General features: G+C 42.9%; 1 protein-coding gene across 2 annotated transcripts in view; it reads left to right on the plus strand.

The window, feature by feature from the left end:
• The window catches only part of MOB2 (MOB kinase activator 2), an 89530-nt gene that overhangs the window by 25272 nt on the left and 46495 nt on the right, over positions 1–17763 (plus strand). The window contains exon 1 of one of the 2 annotated variants that reach the window (XM_077460536.1): positions 15029–15186. The exons of the other annotated variant lie outside the window; for it this stretch is intronic. Within the exon in view, the coding sequence (XP_077316662.1) occupies positions 15077–15186 (110 nt within the window). The 5' untranslated portion in view covers positions 15029–15076. Of the gene's footprint in view, positions 1–15028; positions 15187–17763 lie in introns of those variants that run through there. 2 annotated transcript variants of the gene reach the window in all.

A 17763-nucleotide genomic window follows, 5' to 3' on the forward strand; every position in this document is an offset into this window, starting at 1 on the left:
AGATCTGACAGTGTCTGGGGAGCAGAGAGCTTTCAATCTGGAGCCGTTTGTGAAGCTGCTTAAATTTAGCCTGAGCATCAGGCGCACCGGCTCTTATAAAGTCAACAAGTAAGATTCGTTGTCCCAAGTAAATTGAAGAATTGATGTGATAGGGCAGTGGTCCTTTACCCTGTCCTCAGGGCCCACTAACAGGCCAGGTTTTATGTATTACCTTGGGGAGATGCAGACTAGAATACTCCAATCACTAAGCAGCAAATTATGTCACCTGTCATGTATTTCAGGTATCTTGCAAACCTGGCCTGTTAGTGGGCCCTGAGGACAGGGATGATGACCACTGTGTTAGGGCCCATGGGAGCTTTGTTTTACATGGAAATGACAGTTTACAAATCCCCAATTGAGCTAATGATGTGTACATGGTGAGGGCGCTATACATGTCTGAGATGGATGTAGGTGATAACATGTACCATGAAGTCTAAAGCTGGCCATAAATTATACAATTTTCTTATTCAATTTCCGTTGGTTTAGGGTAAACCCATGTAGTGTAAGGGCCTGCCTGATTGCATACAAATTGATCCATGCAATCAGGCTTAAAAAAAAAAACGCTCCTATCAGCAGTTTTTGAGCCTTTTTTTTTTTTTTTTTATCCCAGCTTCTAGAAGCAAATAGTGTTATCCTATGGGTCCATGCACACTTCTACACTAGAAGCGTGGTTTTTATTTTTATTTTTTGCCAATGTTTTTATTAAGTTTTACAAGTTTTTACCCACACTTGGATAAGGGCAATAACAATGCCAAAAAGAAAGAGAAGGGTTGTACATCAGAGTATTCATCACATAGATAATCCAGATCATATAATATAGAGCATGTGAGGAGTACAGTATAACATATCAAAAGACATTGGTATAGTATTTACTTCCCATCCATGGTTTCCATATTCTGTAAATATAGTGCATGTGGAATTTTTGTGATCATACATTCTTTCATAGGAAAATTGCATGTTGATTAATATTTTTCATCCAGTGTCTGGCTGTGACTTTTTTAACTGTCACTAAGATATGCAAGACGACCGTTCTAAGGTTACGGGGAAATTTCTTTATCTCTAAAGCCTCGTACGCACGATCGGATTGTTGGCCAACAAAGCGTCAGACTTTTGTCCGAAGGGCATTGGCCTATAATTATCTGCCAACAAATGCGAATGTAGTGACGTACTACATGCAGTTTCAGCTCTTGAGTGCCACCCTTTGGGCACCTTCTGCTAATGTCGTGTTTGGTGAGTATTGATTTCAATCATGCGTGTTTTTACTTTGGACTTTTGTGTGACGGATTTGTGTACATACAATAGGAAAATCTGACAACAGACCGTTGTCCACCGAAACTTTAGTAGCCTGCCATCCAACATTTGTTGGCCGAAAGTTGGACATCAATTATCTGAAGGAGCGTACTAACAGTCGGCTTTTAGGCAGTGTGTCATCACACAATCCCCTGCTGAAAATCCAATCGTATGTACGAGGTTTGAGTGAAGGATGGCGAGGGCAGAGTTCAGGTTTGGATAATACCCCTGTGATCTCTGAAATGATGGAGAGGGTTTTTCTCCAGACCATAGAAGCATTTTTGAAACTTCAGCTTATAGGAGCAAAGCAGTTTTGGGAACGATTTGCAAGTGGGGATAAAAAAAATAACGCTGAAAGCTCCTAACTGCTGCTAAAACACTGGTAAAAGCAGCAACAAAACCACCCATCTTGAGACATTTTCAGACAGCGTTTCTGATTTGCGTGTGTTTTTTATTTATTTTAGTGTGCATGAAACCTTAAGGCTACTTTCACACTGGGGTGGTGGGTGTATCGGCGGTAAAGCGCAGCTATTTTTAGCGACGCTTTACCGTCAATTTCATGGCGCTATTCGGCCACTAGCGGGGCGCTTTTACTCCCCCCTGCTAGCGGCCGAGAAAGGGTTAAAACCACCGCAAAGCGCTGCTGCAACAGCGCAATGCCGGCTGTATAGCTGCGCTGCCCCATTGATTTCAATGGGCAGGAGCGGTGTATACATGAAATGTTATGGATGGTTTGTGCCGGCAGTACTTGTGTTTTCATGCATTGTAAAAGACAGTCTATTTAAAATAAATGGGCTGCAACTCGCATCAATGCACAAAGTAGGTGCCGTTTGCATTTCATTTTAGCATAGCACTACCCACTGGACACTCTGGGATCAATTTACTAAATCTGGAGCATGTGAAATCTGGTACAGCTTTGCATGGTAGCCAATCGGCTTCTAACTTCAGCCTGTTCAATTAAGCTTCGCCAAAAAAATAATAATAAATTGGCAGCCGATTGCTAAATCTTGTGCAGCCCTGCAGAGAAACCAATCTCCCGTTTTTGTAAATCCTCCTCTGTTACAGTGTAGAACATGCTTTTGTAGGTGCATTGGGATGCTGTTTAAATTGAATGACACCACAGCACAATGAGCACATGTAATGTGCATTTCTGTGACCTCTTGTGTAAATGATTGGGTTTAGGTATAATTTAAGGCCCCATGCACACTAGGCATTTTATAGTTACATAGTAGGTGAGGTTGAAAAAAGACAAGTCCATCAAGTCTAACCTATGTGTGTGATTATATGTCAGTATGTATATCCCTGTATGTGTGACACATTTGACACTGAGATTTACTAAAACTGGAGCAGTGCCTGGTAGCCAATCATCTTCTAACTACAGCTTGTTCAAATAAGCTTTGAAAGAAAAACCTGGAAGTGGATGAGTTTCTATGCAGAGCTGCACCAGATTTTGCACGCTCCATTTTTTGGAAATTAACCCCAGTGTGTGTCAGAACAGGTGCATTGTGCAGCCCCACTTCCTACAGCCTATCAGAGTCAATGACAGGCTGAAATACATTGTGATTGGACACCATACGGAGTGGGACTTGCATTTAGCTATTCATTCAGGGAAATATACCTGGAAAGCAGAATACGTGTGTCCCAAACATACACACCCGCTCTTGTGTGAACCCAGGCTAAAGTCACTATGACAAGCCTGGGTTCACACGGGAGCAGTAGGGGGAACCGCATGCGATTCAGACAGGAAACATTCCTGTTCAAATTGCATGCGTTTATTTGATGTGCAATTTGAGCTCATTAATTTTGTATGGGCTCAAATCCCAGCACAAATGATTCGGATCATTTGGACGAGTACTCGCGCAAATGCTTCATATCGGCACCTATACCGATATCAGTCCAACCCTACCCTACATGTAAGTACCACTTAGTACAGTGTCCAGCGTCAGCGTATTTCAGCATGTCAAAGACTTTGATAGGCCGCAGTCAGCGGGAACGGTTTACTGCATCTGTGCCACATGAAAACACCAGTATATGATACATAGGGGTTATACACCCAGAATGCCTACATACATAGAGTCCATGAACATAAGACGCCTGCTTGTGACCCTTATAAACAAGTGATTCATTATAAGGTATTGCACATTGTAATTGGTGCACCTGCATCCGGCCCTGTGCTACCTCAACATTTTCCTTCTGTGATGTGTTGCAAGTGTTGGGTTTCAGGAGGTGATTCCTAAAGCTCCATACACACTATCAGTTTTTCCTTCAGATTTACCAAAACCATATAATATGAGGTCAAACCTTAGGAGTTTCAATGTGTAAGCAATCAGGCAGGCCCTTCTACTACATGGTTTTGGTAAATCTGAAGGAAAATATCAGCAGAAAATCTGATAGTGTGTATGGGGCTTGTGTGCCTTCTGGTATTTGCTTTATCTTCTAGCAGGTGTCTTCAGCTTAGTCCTAATTAGAGAAGGCACTACAAGATGTGCGGTAAGCAGTGACCACATCCCACGTCCACAGTGTTTATTATGCGCTTAGCATTTCTTCCACCATGTAGAACACTTCCTTCCTTCCTTCAAAACCTTTTTTGCTTTTACACTCTGTTTTGCACTGTTTATCGTAGAGTAGAGGCTTGCAAATCCTTTATGCTGTCAAGGATGGCTGGGGGGGAAATGTCCACCTACTTCTTGGTAGAAAACCATCTCAACTTTGTATAGGAGTTGCTGTGAATATGATTATTTCGCCTTCCAAAACCAGGGCTTTATGCTTTTGAAGGGGCTTATCTGACCCTTTACAAGCATGATTCTGAGTCTGGTGCAAATTAGACTGTCGTTTAGGAAACAGATTTGAGTCTTGTGACTGGAATCCTGGGAAGACAACTGTGACCATTCTACAGAGATCTGAGATATCATTCTGGCTGCACGACAAGGAAATGCATAATAATAGTAAGGAGAAGTTCTGCTGGTTCACACATGCGTGTTGTGGTAATGTGCTGTATGTGTGTTGCGGTACCATTCATTATACAGGTCACCATAATGCACCTGCACTAAGGAAGGGCCGGGTCCGTTTGCTTTGAATCTAGGAGCCAGCTAAAAAAGTTAGGAGCTGGTTTGCACATGGCAATATGTAAAGTGTATCGCAATGCAGTGTTTTCATGCGTATGCGCCCCAATGCATGCGTTTACATTTTTACGTGCGTATATGTAGGGGTTGGGGGGGTTCTATGTGCTTGGATGTAACAGAATTATTATTTCTTTACTTAAAGGGGTTGTAAAGGTTTGTGGTTTAAAAAAAACAGACATGTCATACTTGCCACCTCTGCACAGGTTTTGCACAGAGTGGCCTTGATCCTCCTCTTCTTGGGTCCCTCAGTGCCGCTCCTGGCACCTCCTCTCCTCCTGTTGGAGAAGCGCTCTCACTCAGTACACCCGTGAGGGCGCGCTCCAGTGTCCTGCTGCTGCTTTTATTGGCACAGACAACAGGACTTGGCTTGCCCTTGGCGCCCGTGTCATTGGATTGGTTGACAGCAGCAGGAGCCAATGGTTGCAGTGCTATAAATCTAGCCAATCAGGACACGAGACACCGGCTAGAGCTGGTGTACTCATCCTTGGTGTGAGAGAGAGAGGGTCCAGGTAAGTAAAACGAGGGCACTGGGGGGCTGCTGCACTGCAAGAGGTTTTTCACCTCAGTGCATTGAGGGGAAAAACCACGATGGTTTACAACCCCTTTAAAGCGGAGGTCTGCCTGCCCGCCCCTATAAAAATTAAGTCAGCAGCTGCACATACAGTAGCTGCTGACTTTTAACATTAGGACAATTGTCTATCCTGTAGTCCAGCGATGTTGGCACTGCAGCTGATTTTTCCATTGGCTGGTCGGGCGCTACCGCCGCCAATGCAGGTAAGGGAACCCGCCAGCGTAGGCTTTTGACTTCATGGCCAGGTCCCTACTGCGCATGCACGAAGCACGCTGCGCTCTCACTGGCCTGGCAGAAAGGGAGGAGGAGAGGGACCGAGCTGCTGATGTACTTCGCCACGGCCCAGTCTCCCAGAAGTGAGGAAAGGGTACCTGTCAAAGGTATCCATTGGTCAAAGCCAAAGTCGCATCGAAGTCACATCAATCCACACAGTTGTATCCAAGTTGCATGCCAAAGTTGTGTGACTTTAGAGCTGTACAAGTGTAAATAAGGCCTCAGTCACACGGGCATATCAATCTATACACTTGTGTGAAGGGCCATCTTCACCCATGCAGGATGCACAGGTATTCATGCAGGCATCTTGTTCACATTGATTACAGTTAGGCTGCTGCAAACTGTATATCTCCAAGCACCACATCCACAACTGTACATCCATGCAGGACCAACAGATCAGAACAGACAGACTGCATTCCGATCCGTGCATCGGTCCTGCACAGATGTACAGTCGGGGATTTGCTTGGAGAGACATACCGCTTTCTGCCTGTCATTAATGCAGGCTACTGCATGGAACACCTGAAGACGCCAATTCGCACACATGTATGTATTGCTCTGCTCATGCGAGGGAGGCTTAACTTGTCATGCTGGGTTCACACTGGTGCGAACACAGACCTCACATTTGATTTGCACCGCATCGCTGTGCACATCACATGCAATGTCTGTGCGATGCAAATTCAGCCATACAAACTGTAGTCTAAATCGCATTCACACCAAAATGGTGCAGGACCTTTTTTTGGTCCCATCGGACCGCACGAGTGTTCACATGTGATCAGATTCCTGTACTATTTCATAGTTTGCAATGTGATCTGCGAACCGAATTGGGGGGTGTCATTAACTGTACATGGACACCCCCAGCGGATGTCAGTGTAAATGAGTGTGCGGTGCTGGAACCCGCAAAGGAATCGCAGGGTTTCTCGCATTGCACCAGTGAGAACCAGGACTTGTCTGCCTAGGATTGAACTTGGGAGTGGCAAATATACATGTAACCGTCTGCAAATCCTCTCTCAGGGCATATTAATGCCACTGTGTTGCGGTAATGGAGATGGTAGTGCATCCATTAGCGCCCCCAGTGCATCGTTCATTCCAGAGTGCTTTTTGTTGTGCTAGGGAAAATTCTGCAGGAACACATTTTGGTCCATTTGTAATGAGCTAGGCCACCCCCTGTATGGGTCACTTTGGTGGAAATAGGACCTGTTACTATCAGTTACTTGCTGATAAACCTCCCTCAGGTTATCACTAAGCCCAAATACTGTAATCAGTGAGGCGTGTTCTGCATTGGTGCGGTACTACCTCGGGGAGGGGGGGGGGGGCTTATGAACCTCTCCCTTAAACATTGTCTATTGTTTGGATTTTATTTTTTTTGTCTGCAATAAAGGTCCTCCATTTAATGACTTCCCAAAATTCTGCGTTCCTGAATAATGGCAAATTATCTCAAGTACCTTAAGCACTTAATAGCAGCTCCTGTAAACATTGGAGATTTCGTTTAAATAATACTTGTATCACTTTTGGCTGCAGTTCTACCCTGTCAGTTGCCAAATTCTCTTAATTGGCTTATTATTGCCTACCCCAGAGTCCTATATTAATATAGTGTTAGTGTGTTTGTTTTTTTTATTCAAAATTTTTTATTAAACAAATTTTCTATTTTTTATATAATGTATAATAGAAAATTTGTTTAATAAAAAAGGATAATTGCATTATAATACACATCATCAGTTTCACATACCACCCTCCTGTCCCAAAACTATTAGATACTTCTTTCCAATTTTTCATCAAAACAACAAAAAAATAAATTCTCTAAAAATCCCAAATCCAAGTGCCAGCCTAGGAGTACCCACCCATGGTTTCCATACCTTTTTTATTTTTTTTTATTTTTTATTTTTCATATGTACCCACACACCCCTTCCTTATCTGAGCGTATTTTTCTTTTATTAGCGTACTATTAACCACTCTCCACCAATATGTGTCAGAGAACCGCAGAGAGACCATCCATTTCTTGGCTGTTAACTTTCTAGCTTAATAGAGACACCACAGTACTGCTACCTGTGTTATAAGGGGGTGCTACTTGATCCATATACCCCAACACACATAGTTAGGATCTGCTTAGAGTTACTCCAAAATACCAAGCTTAATGTATCCACCAAATCCTCTTAATATCTATATTCATTCACACCTGGGCATTTAGAATCACTGATTCTGCCCACGGCTTCAAAACTCTCTGCTAAAATGACAAATTGCACAACATGAATTTCAGATGCCATTCCTTTTAATGGCACCTAAAAAGAAGGTGCGGTTCTGCTGCAGTTGTCGTGCTGCAATCGCAGCAAACCACATTGTGTGAAGCTTGTTGCCCAAAAAAAAGGTTAAGAGCTTATTTCGGGTGACAAACTTTGCACAATACGGTTTGCCACAATTGCAGCACGATTTATCGTGCGACAACCGCGACAGGACCAAACCGTGTTTTTAGGTGCCATTAAAATTAATGGCATCTGAAATTCGCATTTGTGCGATTTTGTCATTTTAGCAGTGTTTTGAAGTAATGGGCAGAATCGCAGCAAATGCCTTAGGGCATCCCCAGAACATATGGATGAAACCTCTAGATAAATCCCCACACCTTGTGACATTATGCATCTGGACTCAGATCTTTATAAGACAATAATATGCCGTGGAAATAGTGCTGGTTTCTAATGCTGGCCATACACTATAGTAAAAAATCAGTCGAAATTCGGTCATTAGACCATTTGTTTTTTTGGCTGGTTAATGGGCACAAAATCGATAATCGTTTGGACGTTTTTGAGCCGAAAAAACGAAGGGCAAGTTTGGAAATTTTCTGCCAAACGAACGATAGATTGAAATGAATGTGTTTCCCGTCCGACCTGTCTGCACTAAGTATATGTAAAGAAAGGAACGTAAAATGTATGTATGTTCACTAAACGATTTATCGGTCATTACATGATTTACATGATTGCACCATCATTTGCGCTCGCGACCGAACATTCGTTTTTCGAAATTGGGTTTGGCCTATTTTTCGTATAGTGTATGGCCAGCATAACACCATATGTTTGATTTATAAAGCAGTGCTAGTACAGTATTAGATCGGAAAGTGTTTTCCTCTGCCTGTGACACAAAGCTGGGCTTTTATGTTTGTGCATGCTTGTATCAATACCCAGAACCTCTCAGTATGGGCGCAGCCATTACTGAAATGACTTTTAAAGGTGCAGGCTCCAGGACTGTCAATTCTCCTGCTAGCTTTCCCACTGAGTAAGTCACTTGTATGAACCCGGCAGGTAGGATAAGGAGCGTTTTACTTACAAGGGTTGTCTGACCTGTTGCCAGTTGCTTACTAGGTTGCAAAGAAAATATCGGGATGGTAGCCTGGAGATTGTACCCTTAAGAAGAAGTCGGCAGAGCTTCATAAAAGAGAACCAGGGCAGTTGCTCATAGCAACCAGTTAGCGTTTGTTACCTATTTCCATGTCTTGTGTATGGCATAAACAGGCTGGTTGAGCTTTTTACACAAGATTTTGTACTTAAGACATTTTACCATCAAATTTAATTCACAGATGAATTTTATTTTATTTATTTTTTATATATAATTAAGCATATTCAGTGGGATTCAATAATTATTTGCGCCGTTTTTTTTTTTTTTGATGCTATCGTTAAAATGTCCTGTGGAAGATGTAAATAGCTCCACTGCCTGGTTTGGTTTTCTGAAACATGAGACAGATTTAGGCCCCCTTTTAACACGAGTGTTCCCTTTGGTAGTTTTTCATCCATCTGTTGTCTAATGCAAAATGGACAATTAATGCATTATGTAAATGGTTGATCCGTTTACATCCACATCCGTCAACATCCGTTTTTCCTTAGAGATGCATTGATGTCCTTCAATGGATGGATGAAAAACGGACAAATGGAACGGCCGCGTGAAAGTAGGTAGTTCATAAGGCCCCAATCAAGCTTGTAAATGGAGCCACTTGCGATTATATGCAGGAGACTTAGTGGGGGTTCCCCCACAATAAGCTGCGGTTAGGAAGCCCCATTGAAAGCAATCAGAGGCTGACCACTTCAGCAGATGTTCGCAGCCTCCTGCATGTAATTGCCGATGAAGCCATTGTTTTCAATGGGGCTTCCTGGCTGAAGCTAAATGCAGGGGCACCCCTACTAGGTCTCCTGCATCTAATTGCAAACCACCCTATTCACAAGTGTGAATGGGATCGAATGGTGTCACTTCTGCAAAGTGGCATTATGGCAGCACCAAATTCAGTATGTCCTCTCCATTCTGTGCAGGAGCCGGAGGACAGAAGGAGAGCGAAGACCCGGCTGGCACTGGAGTCCTGCTTTAAAGTGTTTTGTTCATACTCTACCTTTTTACAGGAAAAGTATAATAAAAGAATAATGGAGAGATTAAGCCATTGCAGACCTCCTACTGTTAATGCTAATTGCTTGGCTGGTTTTGCGTTTGATATGGAATTGAGTTCTAGGTCTCCACAGATGGCTGAATATTCATATGGTTGATATATGACCTGCCTGAGCTTTCCCAAGGAAACATTAACAGGCTGATTTTCTTCCTTGGTGGCCCTCTATTGTTTTCCCATTGGAGTGGCTGCCACTTGGGCAGTCTTAAAGGGTAACTCCACTTTCATGGTAAAAAAAAAAAGAAAGAGAAACTGAGAAAAATAAATAAAAAAAAAAGTGTATACAATTGTGACCTTTTCAATCTGCAGCATTTACATTTTCTGTAAAAGCCAATGCAATATGGCTATATGGAGGCATTCTGTACACAGGTGGTGCACAGAACGCCCCCAAGATATGTCATTTCCTGCTTGTGTGATTGGCTCATTGGTTTTCCCAGAAGTCTGCACTAAGATACAAGTCAGATTTTTGGCATCCTATGCAAATGGTGAGGTGCTCCCAAAGGGAAATCGCATCTACAGGGATGCAGACTCTGAGGCTTTTCTCATTAGAACCCTGCAGGTGCAGCAGTTCTCTATGCAAGTGTTTTTGCACCTCAATCTTTCACCTGTAGTATCCCCCAGTGGTCAGATGGTGGGTACTTCAGTGGACATATAGCTAATAAGTAGCTGAAGACATTCTTGTCGGTTGCCCTATTTGCAGTATGTTTTCTGTGTGATATCTAGAAGCCTGTATCGTTGCTTTTCTTCGGAAGTCTGAAGTGATAACTTCACATCCAGTCAGTTGTCTATTGCTGCCATTTAGAACAAAAGGGCTTCTTACCTAAACGGGTGCAGGCTTCAGGGGGTCTATATTTGGACGACATTTAGATATCGTTCACATGAGCCTTTCTCTAAAATTTTGTTATGGCACACAGTGAGAACATGTCTGGGGTCATTGTATCACTGGGCCTGTTATTTGCCTATTTAAAGCAGATCTTCACTGCATCTGAGCACCACAAAAACTCCCCCATCCATCTATGTCTGCCATGTTTTATTTTGTTGAGAAATCCTTTTGAAAAATACCCCCTCACATTTGGGCTGTAGCCATTTTTAGTAAGGGCAAATGATTCATGTAACATTTCCTTGAATCCATCTGCCCTTAGTTCATGCATGCAAGCAGGAAAGTGTGCTTAGCTGGAAAAACCCTCCCTCCCCTTCCTCCTGGGGTTTATGACATCATTTACCCAGGCAAGAAACCAGAAAGTAATTATAGAAATGTGTAAAAGTAAAAAAAAAAAGTAAACCTGATATGCTTTCCTGCCTATTTACTAATGTTGGCAACATGAGGATTACAAGTAATCAATGTTGATTGGGAGAGAAGTGGCCAAAGCAGCCTTTATGATCACATCTGCGTCCTGAAAGAAATGTTTGGCTATGGTAGAAAATACAATATTCCCTTTCATGTTAGTATAGGAGTATGAACTCGGGAATCCTGTAATGGGCAACACTGAGGCCAATGCAGTTGAGTTTCATATGTAAAAGCCTTAGAAACTGAAATTGGGTTACTCTGTGTTCACTTAAAGTGGGAGTAAACTTCCATACATGACTTTTACCTATAGGCAAGCCTATAGTAAGGCTTACCTGTAGGTACATTATATAGCTCCTAAATGTGCACCGTTTAGGAGATATTTAAAGCGGAGGTCCACCCTAAAGTGGACCTCCGCTCATCGGAACCCTCCCCCCCTCCGGCGCCACAATTGGCACCTTTCAGGGGGGAGGGGGGTGAAGATACCTGTACAGTACAGGTAACTGTACCTACTTCCGGGATAGCTCTCTGCGGAAAGGGGTGTATATTATGCCCCTTTCCGCAAGTGCCTGCCCCTTCCCGCAAGTGCCCCGCTGCCTGCTGGGAAAACACACAGATCCCAGAGGCAGCGGGGAGCGTCCTTATTGCGCAGCGCGGCTCGCGCATGCGCAGTAGGGAACCGGGAAATGAAGCCGAAAGGCTCCATTTCCTGATTCCCATACCCAAGATGGCGGCGGCAGCACCCGAGATACGATCTACAGATCGGCTTCGGGTGCCGACATCGCGGGCGCGCTGGACAGGTAAGTGTCACTATTTTAAAAGTCAGCAGCTGCAGTATTTGTAGCTGCTGGCTTTTAAAAAAAAATAAAAAACGCGGAGTCCCGGCGGACTCCCGCTTTAATTTTGATACAGCCGGTGACATCACCGTGCACTCTGATGGAATGGCATACTGTCCCTTCAGAGTCCTGTGCCGTGAACAGTGGCTCATGCGCACGTTTGTGGGAGTGACGTCATCGCGGATCTGGCCACTCACACAGCTGGAATCTGCAAACCCGGAATGAAGACCGGGTGAAGATGGAAGCACCTTCAGCGGTGACAGCAAGTCGCTGGAGGGCTTTGCATACTATGACATTGCCTTGTAGGATTTAAAAACAAAAAAGTTTTTGTGTAGCAGAAGACTGAAAATAAAGATCGGTTTTATTTCCGTGGTACCTCTCTAATACAAATACCCACCACTGCTTTGGTGTAAGATCTCCTGTCTGATCTCCTCCTGCCCCTTTGCTTTCTTAGGTAGTTGAAATTAATGCGTGGATCAGATAATTATTGGTTGATAAAATAAAGAACATTGTTAAAGTGGTTGTAAACCCTTTACAACCACTTTTGACTACAGGTAAACCTAAAATAAGGCTTATCTGTACCTACCCCTGATATCTCCTAAACCTCCAATGTTTACAGAGATCCCCTGTATCAGCATGTGCCGACGTCATTGGCACATGCGCACTGAAGCAACGGCACGTCCATGCCATTGCTTCAGCTAGTATGCCGTTACTGGCGGCTCCTAAAAACAGTTATGTGCAAAGTGTCACAAATGTGACTTATGTGTTTTGCCAATTTAATTAACAACATCAAAATATGATTAGTGCAATTGTAATATAAACATGTATGTGAAAACAAAGTCCTTTCGTGGAAAGCCGAATGAAATCCCCCTTAGTGCAAGGTAAGAGATGAAAATGTCCTTCAATCCATAGGGATATTGAATATAAACACCCTGGTGCCAACACCGCCACCCAAGACAGATGTAAGCTTACCAACTCCTATTGACCCAAGCGAGCATACGCTCCAAAGGTTAGATGTGCTTTAATGTCATACCACTGAAGGGCGCTCCAGCCGGAAAGTGTTAAAACTTGAAACTCAACGCTGAAAATCACTTCTCAAGCCAAGTTGAACACAAAGCCAATAATCACAGAACAGGTCACACTCCCCAAAAACGAACCATGCAGGATGAAAAAATCTGACCTTTGGAGCGTATGCTCGCTTGGGTCAATAGGAGTCGGTAAGCTTACGTCTGTGGCTCAATAGAGGTGAAAGGAGGGTCCGATTGGGTTGGACCGATCATGCCAAAGGGGCCTAAGGCCGGGTTCACACTGGTACGACACACGCTCCGACATTGGGAGCTCATGTCGCATGACGTGTGAAAATCAACGTTTCCCTATGGGAGCCGTCTTAACTGGTCCGACAAGTCGGTCCGACTTTGAAAATGCTCACTGTACTACTTTGTTCCGACTCTGATCCTACTTCAGCCCATTGACTATCATTGAAGTAGGATCAAAGTTGGATCCTTGTCCTAACCATCTGACTTTGGCATCCGACATTGTGTTATTTCCTGCCCCCTGCTATTGTGTGTTAGTACGACTTGTCTTTTGGCCAATCAAAACTATCTGAAAAGTCGGATCAAAGTAGTATCCTGTTCATGAAAGTCGAATGGGTGTAGGACCAATGTAGGATTGGTGTCGCAGAGCAAAGTAGGATGAAAGTCGTACTACTGTCGTGTAGTATAGTGTGACCCCGGCCTAATGCTGCTTTCACACTGAGGTTTACAGTGCAGTACACCTGTGGCTTTCCTGTGGGTTAGCTGCACTTAGACTTCTATTATATCCTGCAGGTGTGGTGCACTTTCTGAAAGCTCAGCACACCTGCAGGTAATAACAGAAGTCTATGGCTCAGTGTAGATAACCCGCAGTTCTGCGCTGCACCTGCGGATCAGTTTGAAAGCAGCCCAGTAGCCACTGCAGAAGAGATATGGCCATATATACTTTGTGATTTTAGTAATAAACTTACCTTTAATAACAGTCTTCCATTCAGGTATCGCCGGCTGTTGCTGTCCCAGGCAGAGTGCATTTGGTATCGCTCCGCCTATGACTGGAGGCGGAGCTATACAGGAAGTATCGGTTTATGCAGCTCTGTAGCCACTTGCTTTCTCTACCGCCAGCTTAATTGACAACACTGATGCTCTGGGATGGCAGGTCGGCAACCCACAATCTGGGCCTGCCAACCCACCATCCCAGAGCAGGAGGTCGCAGGCCACTGGTTGGGCACCCCTGTGCTAGATGGTGCTTATATGTGCATTATGTGTTTTGCTCTAGCTGTATATACTTTGTTTGCAGCAGGAGAGGCGCTAGTATCACCGTTTGCTTTGTCTTTGTAAATGCTTTGAATGCCATCATGCTAGTGAGAGTCTGCCTGCATCCTTTTATTGTATGTTTAATAAAGAACATTCCAAAGAACAACCTGAAGGATAGACAGGAGGAGGAATAGCAATGTTTGGCCTTTAAACTTATAAATGTGAAGGGAAAAAAAAGGAACTCGCTGTTCTGTGAAATTACTTGAAACTGACCAAAGTAATTGGCATGAATGCTCATAAATTTTTATGTAAGAGTTCCAATAAATTTGTCCACGTCTGTTTGAAGCGCAGAATAGATATTGGAACTTCAACTAAGAAAGTCAATCTGTGTACACTTTGATTGGAAGGGGGTGTATAGGTGAGATAATGTGTTGCCGATTAGTCCTCATCTGATAGATTATAAGGGAGACTGCAGCCTCCAATATTCATATCTGCCCATCAGTCTGCTTTTGTTAAGCTGCACACTGTCATGATTATGTAAAAGTCAGCTAAGCTAATTAGACGAACTTGATTTCACATTCAGCCAGATCTTTTGATTTTGGCGTATAAGGGTAAAAGTAAGAGCGCTGGAGAAGTAATAGAAATGTTTGTTTTTTCTGCTGCAGGTTGGGATAGTTAGGTGTTCAGCAGACATGTCACCCGGGGATGGATGAGAGCCGTGCTATCTTGTAGCGCTGGTATTTGGGAGAAGGGGGGATCTTGGATGTGACTGCTCTCCTCCTCTCTATGAATAAGACCTTTCAGACTGTTTGTTTTCCTCCTTGCCTCCCTCCCTTTTCCCTCCTTGCTCTACCATTGGAGGAGGGCCTGGGAGGGCTTGGTTTCCCCCCTCCTTTTACTGTATGTGCTGGGAAGTTTTGGAGCAAGTCCTGTCACTGTGCTGTCTGTCTATTATGTGAGAATGCTGGGAGACCCCACTCCACTCTCTCCAGACAGGACCCTGCTAACGGGCAGCCCAAAATCTGGATTTAGTTGCAAGATGGTCCTGCAGGCAGTGGGCAGAGTCTTAAGGTATGAGTTGTCCGATTTTTGTTCAGTTTTGTGTTTGTTTTTTTTTTTTTTTTTTTTTTTTTTTAAAGCTATAGTATGTAAGCTGCAGCTGGCTGATCTCTCCTTTTTTCATAGTCCTGTGAAGAGTTATTTGCTGAAGGTTAACTAGTTAATGTTGGCTCTGCCAAAACATGGAAAGGTTCCCTACGGGGTTTTTTTTAGCAGTAAATGTCGGCTCTGCCATACCTTTTTGTAAGTGGAGTTAGAACATCTGCAATACCAGCCCGCAGGTTGGGGCTTGTAGCGCATACGTGTTATGCAATGTGCACGTTGGCTCATCTTGCTGTGATGGCATTGCATTTCCGGCTTGGGTTTTACTGCCATGGAGTGGAAAACTGAGGCTTGAATATTTTGTAAAAAGGAATTCAATAAAATCAACCAGTTATTTGCTTTTGGTTTTGACTTGCCCTAGAGGCTGACTGGGTTGCTGCTCTGTTCTCCTGGTAGATGCCGATTGGCATCTTCCAGTCCAGGGAATATGGGAACATCTGGGTTAGGCCATTCCATAGAAATGAGAGCTCGTGAGATTGCTGTCAGTAGCCTGAGCTCATCCACATATGGAGTCATAACTGATGTGCATGTATAATGTATATGTAAAGTGATGGCACTATATAAGTACCAATAATAATAATAATACCTTTGCTGTGCTGTTTTTTCTTTGCCTTCCTCTGGATCACATGTGTGTGTGTGTGTATATAGGATTATGTATACAGGATTGTATAATTGATATTTTTTTCCCCCTTTTATTGGTTAAACTAGACAGACTTGTGTCTTTCTTCAACCAGACTAACTATGTACCTGAGTGGGTACAAAAGGACAAATAACTTGATTAGATGTCCAGGTGCTTAGCTTCAAAATGTAGCTTTGATAAAGTCGCAAGAAGTTAGTTTTGGGATATTTGTTATATATATATATATATATATAATTTTTTTTTTTTTTTTAAAGCTGAACACACATGGAACCAATTTTGACCAGTTTGTAATGAGCCAGCCAAAGTTTGGTCCATGGGTGGGCACACTCCTGCTAGACATTCTTTAAATAAAAAATTGAAGAAGCCAGGTGGAGAATTGTCAGTCGAAAAACATCAAATCCGATTCAGGCGCTGTTCTGTTTAGGGCTGAAACAACTAATCGATTATGAAAATAGTAATTGATCGGCCAGTAACATAATGGGTTAAAAAAAAAATTTGCCCTTTATAGTACAAAAAGAGCAAATCGTTACTGTAAATATTACTTTCACTGTTCTACAGTAAAAAAATTAACCCCTTACAGTAGTGATTATCTGCTTTTTTTTTCTACTATAAAGGGCTAATTTTTGTTTTTTTAACCCCATTATGTTACTAAACGTCTTAGATTTTGGTTCATATCTATGCTTTTTTTATGGTGCTTTTTGCAGAAATGCACTACAGTTCATTTACATGGTTTCCTATGGGACACGTTCACATCTGAAAGGGTCAGGGACTTTTAACGCAAAATGGTGCTTTATTGGTTCAATATACTTTACTGGAGAAGATGCAGAAAAGCATGTAATGCATTTTTGCAGCAATTTGTGTTTTTTAATCTGCCCAAAAAAATGCAAATTGCAGTAAAATCACGTGCGCAAAAATAATAAACGCACAGTAAAAAGCACTGCAGAAACCGATCAAAAGCAAACTGCATAGGTGTGTACCGAGCCTTATGCTGGCCACATGGATCAATTTTCAGATGAGAATATTCAGATGAAAAATCTTTGTACATTTGCTGAATGAAAGAAAAAAATTCCTTTTGACTAAGAAATTTTCTATTTCCAAATTTTCCTGTGACTGTGGTTGAAAATGAATGTCAATTTGATCCACTTTTTTTTTTATTTTATTTTTTTTATTAAGGTTATTAACCGATTAATCGAAACAATAATCGGCCAACTAATCGATTATGAAAATAATCGTTAGTTGCAGCCCTAGTTCTGTTTTTTGTGTTTTTTGACAGCTGTCACAGCCGGCTGTCCTAGTACAATAGCTGCAGGGTGGATGGAGAAATCGTTTTTTTTTGGGGGGGGGGGGGGGGGGGTGTTGTTCAGCTTGTGTCGGGGTATGACCAAGGTAGGTAAGGACCAAAGTATATAATGGTGTATGCATGCACAAACCTCTATTGGATACAGTTGATGACTTTGTCGATGTTTGATTTAGCAGCATACATTTATTTTTTTATGTAATCTGTTATTGATCCCCATCCTTTTCCAGTTTTTAATGGAGGCTGTGACTGGACAAAAACTTGCATGTCACAGTTGAATACCCACAAGGTACACAGCAAAACCCCCACCCCGCTCCAAATGCCTTTTAAGACCCTATTCACATCAGGGCGATTTGACATGTCGAATTGCAGCCTATTGCCGGCAATGGCACTGTCCAAATCAGGCCGACGCCGACTTTGCGGCGCTGCTCCGGTTTCCAGAAGTAGTCCCTGCATTACCTTTGGTGACTTCAGGGGCAATTTCAATTTGGCAGCCACAGCAATTCGCTAAAATTTGTTTTAAATCAACCAGCTCTTATTAGACTTGATA

Source organism: Lithobates pipiens, unplaced genomic scaffold (genome assembly GCF_037356315.1).
Source record: "Lithobates pipiens isolate NorthernLeopardFrog02 unplaced genomic scaffold, aLitPip1_a1.2 Scaffold_10, whole genome shotgun sequence".
NCBI classification, from domain to species: Eukaryota; Metazoa; Chordata; class Amphibia; order Anura; family Ranidae; genus Lithobates; species Lithobates pipiens.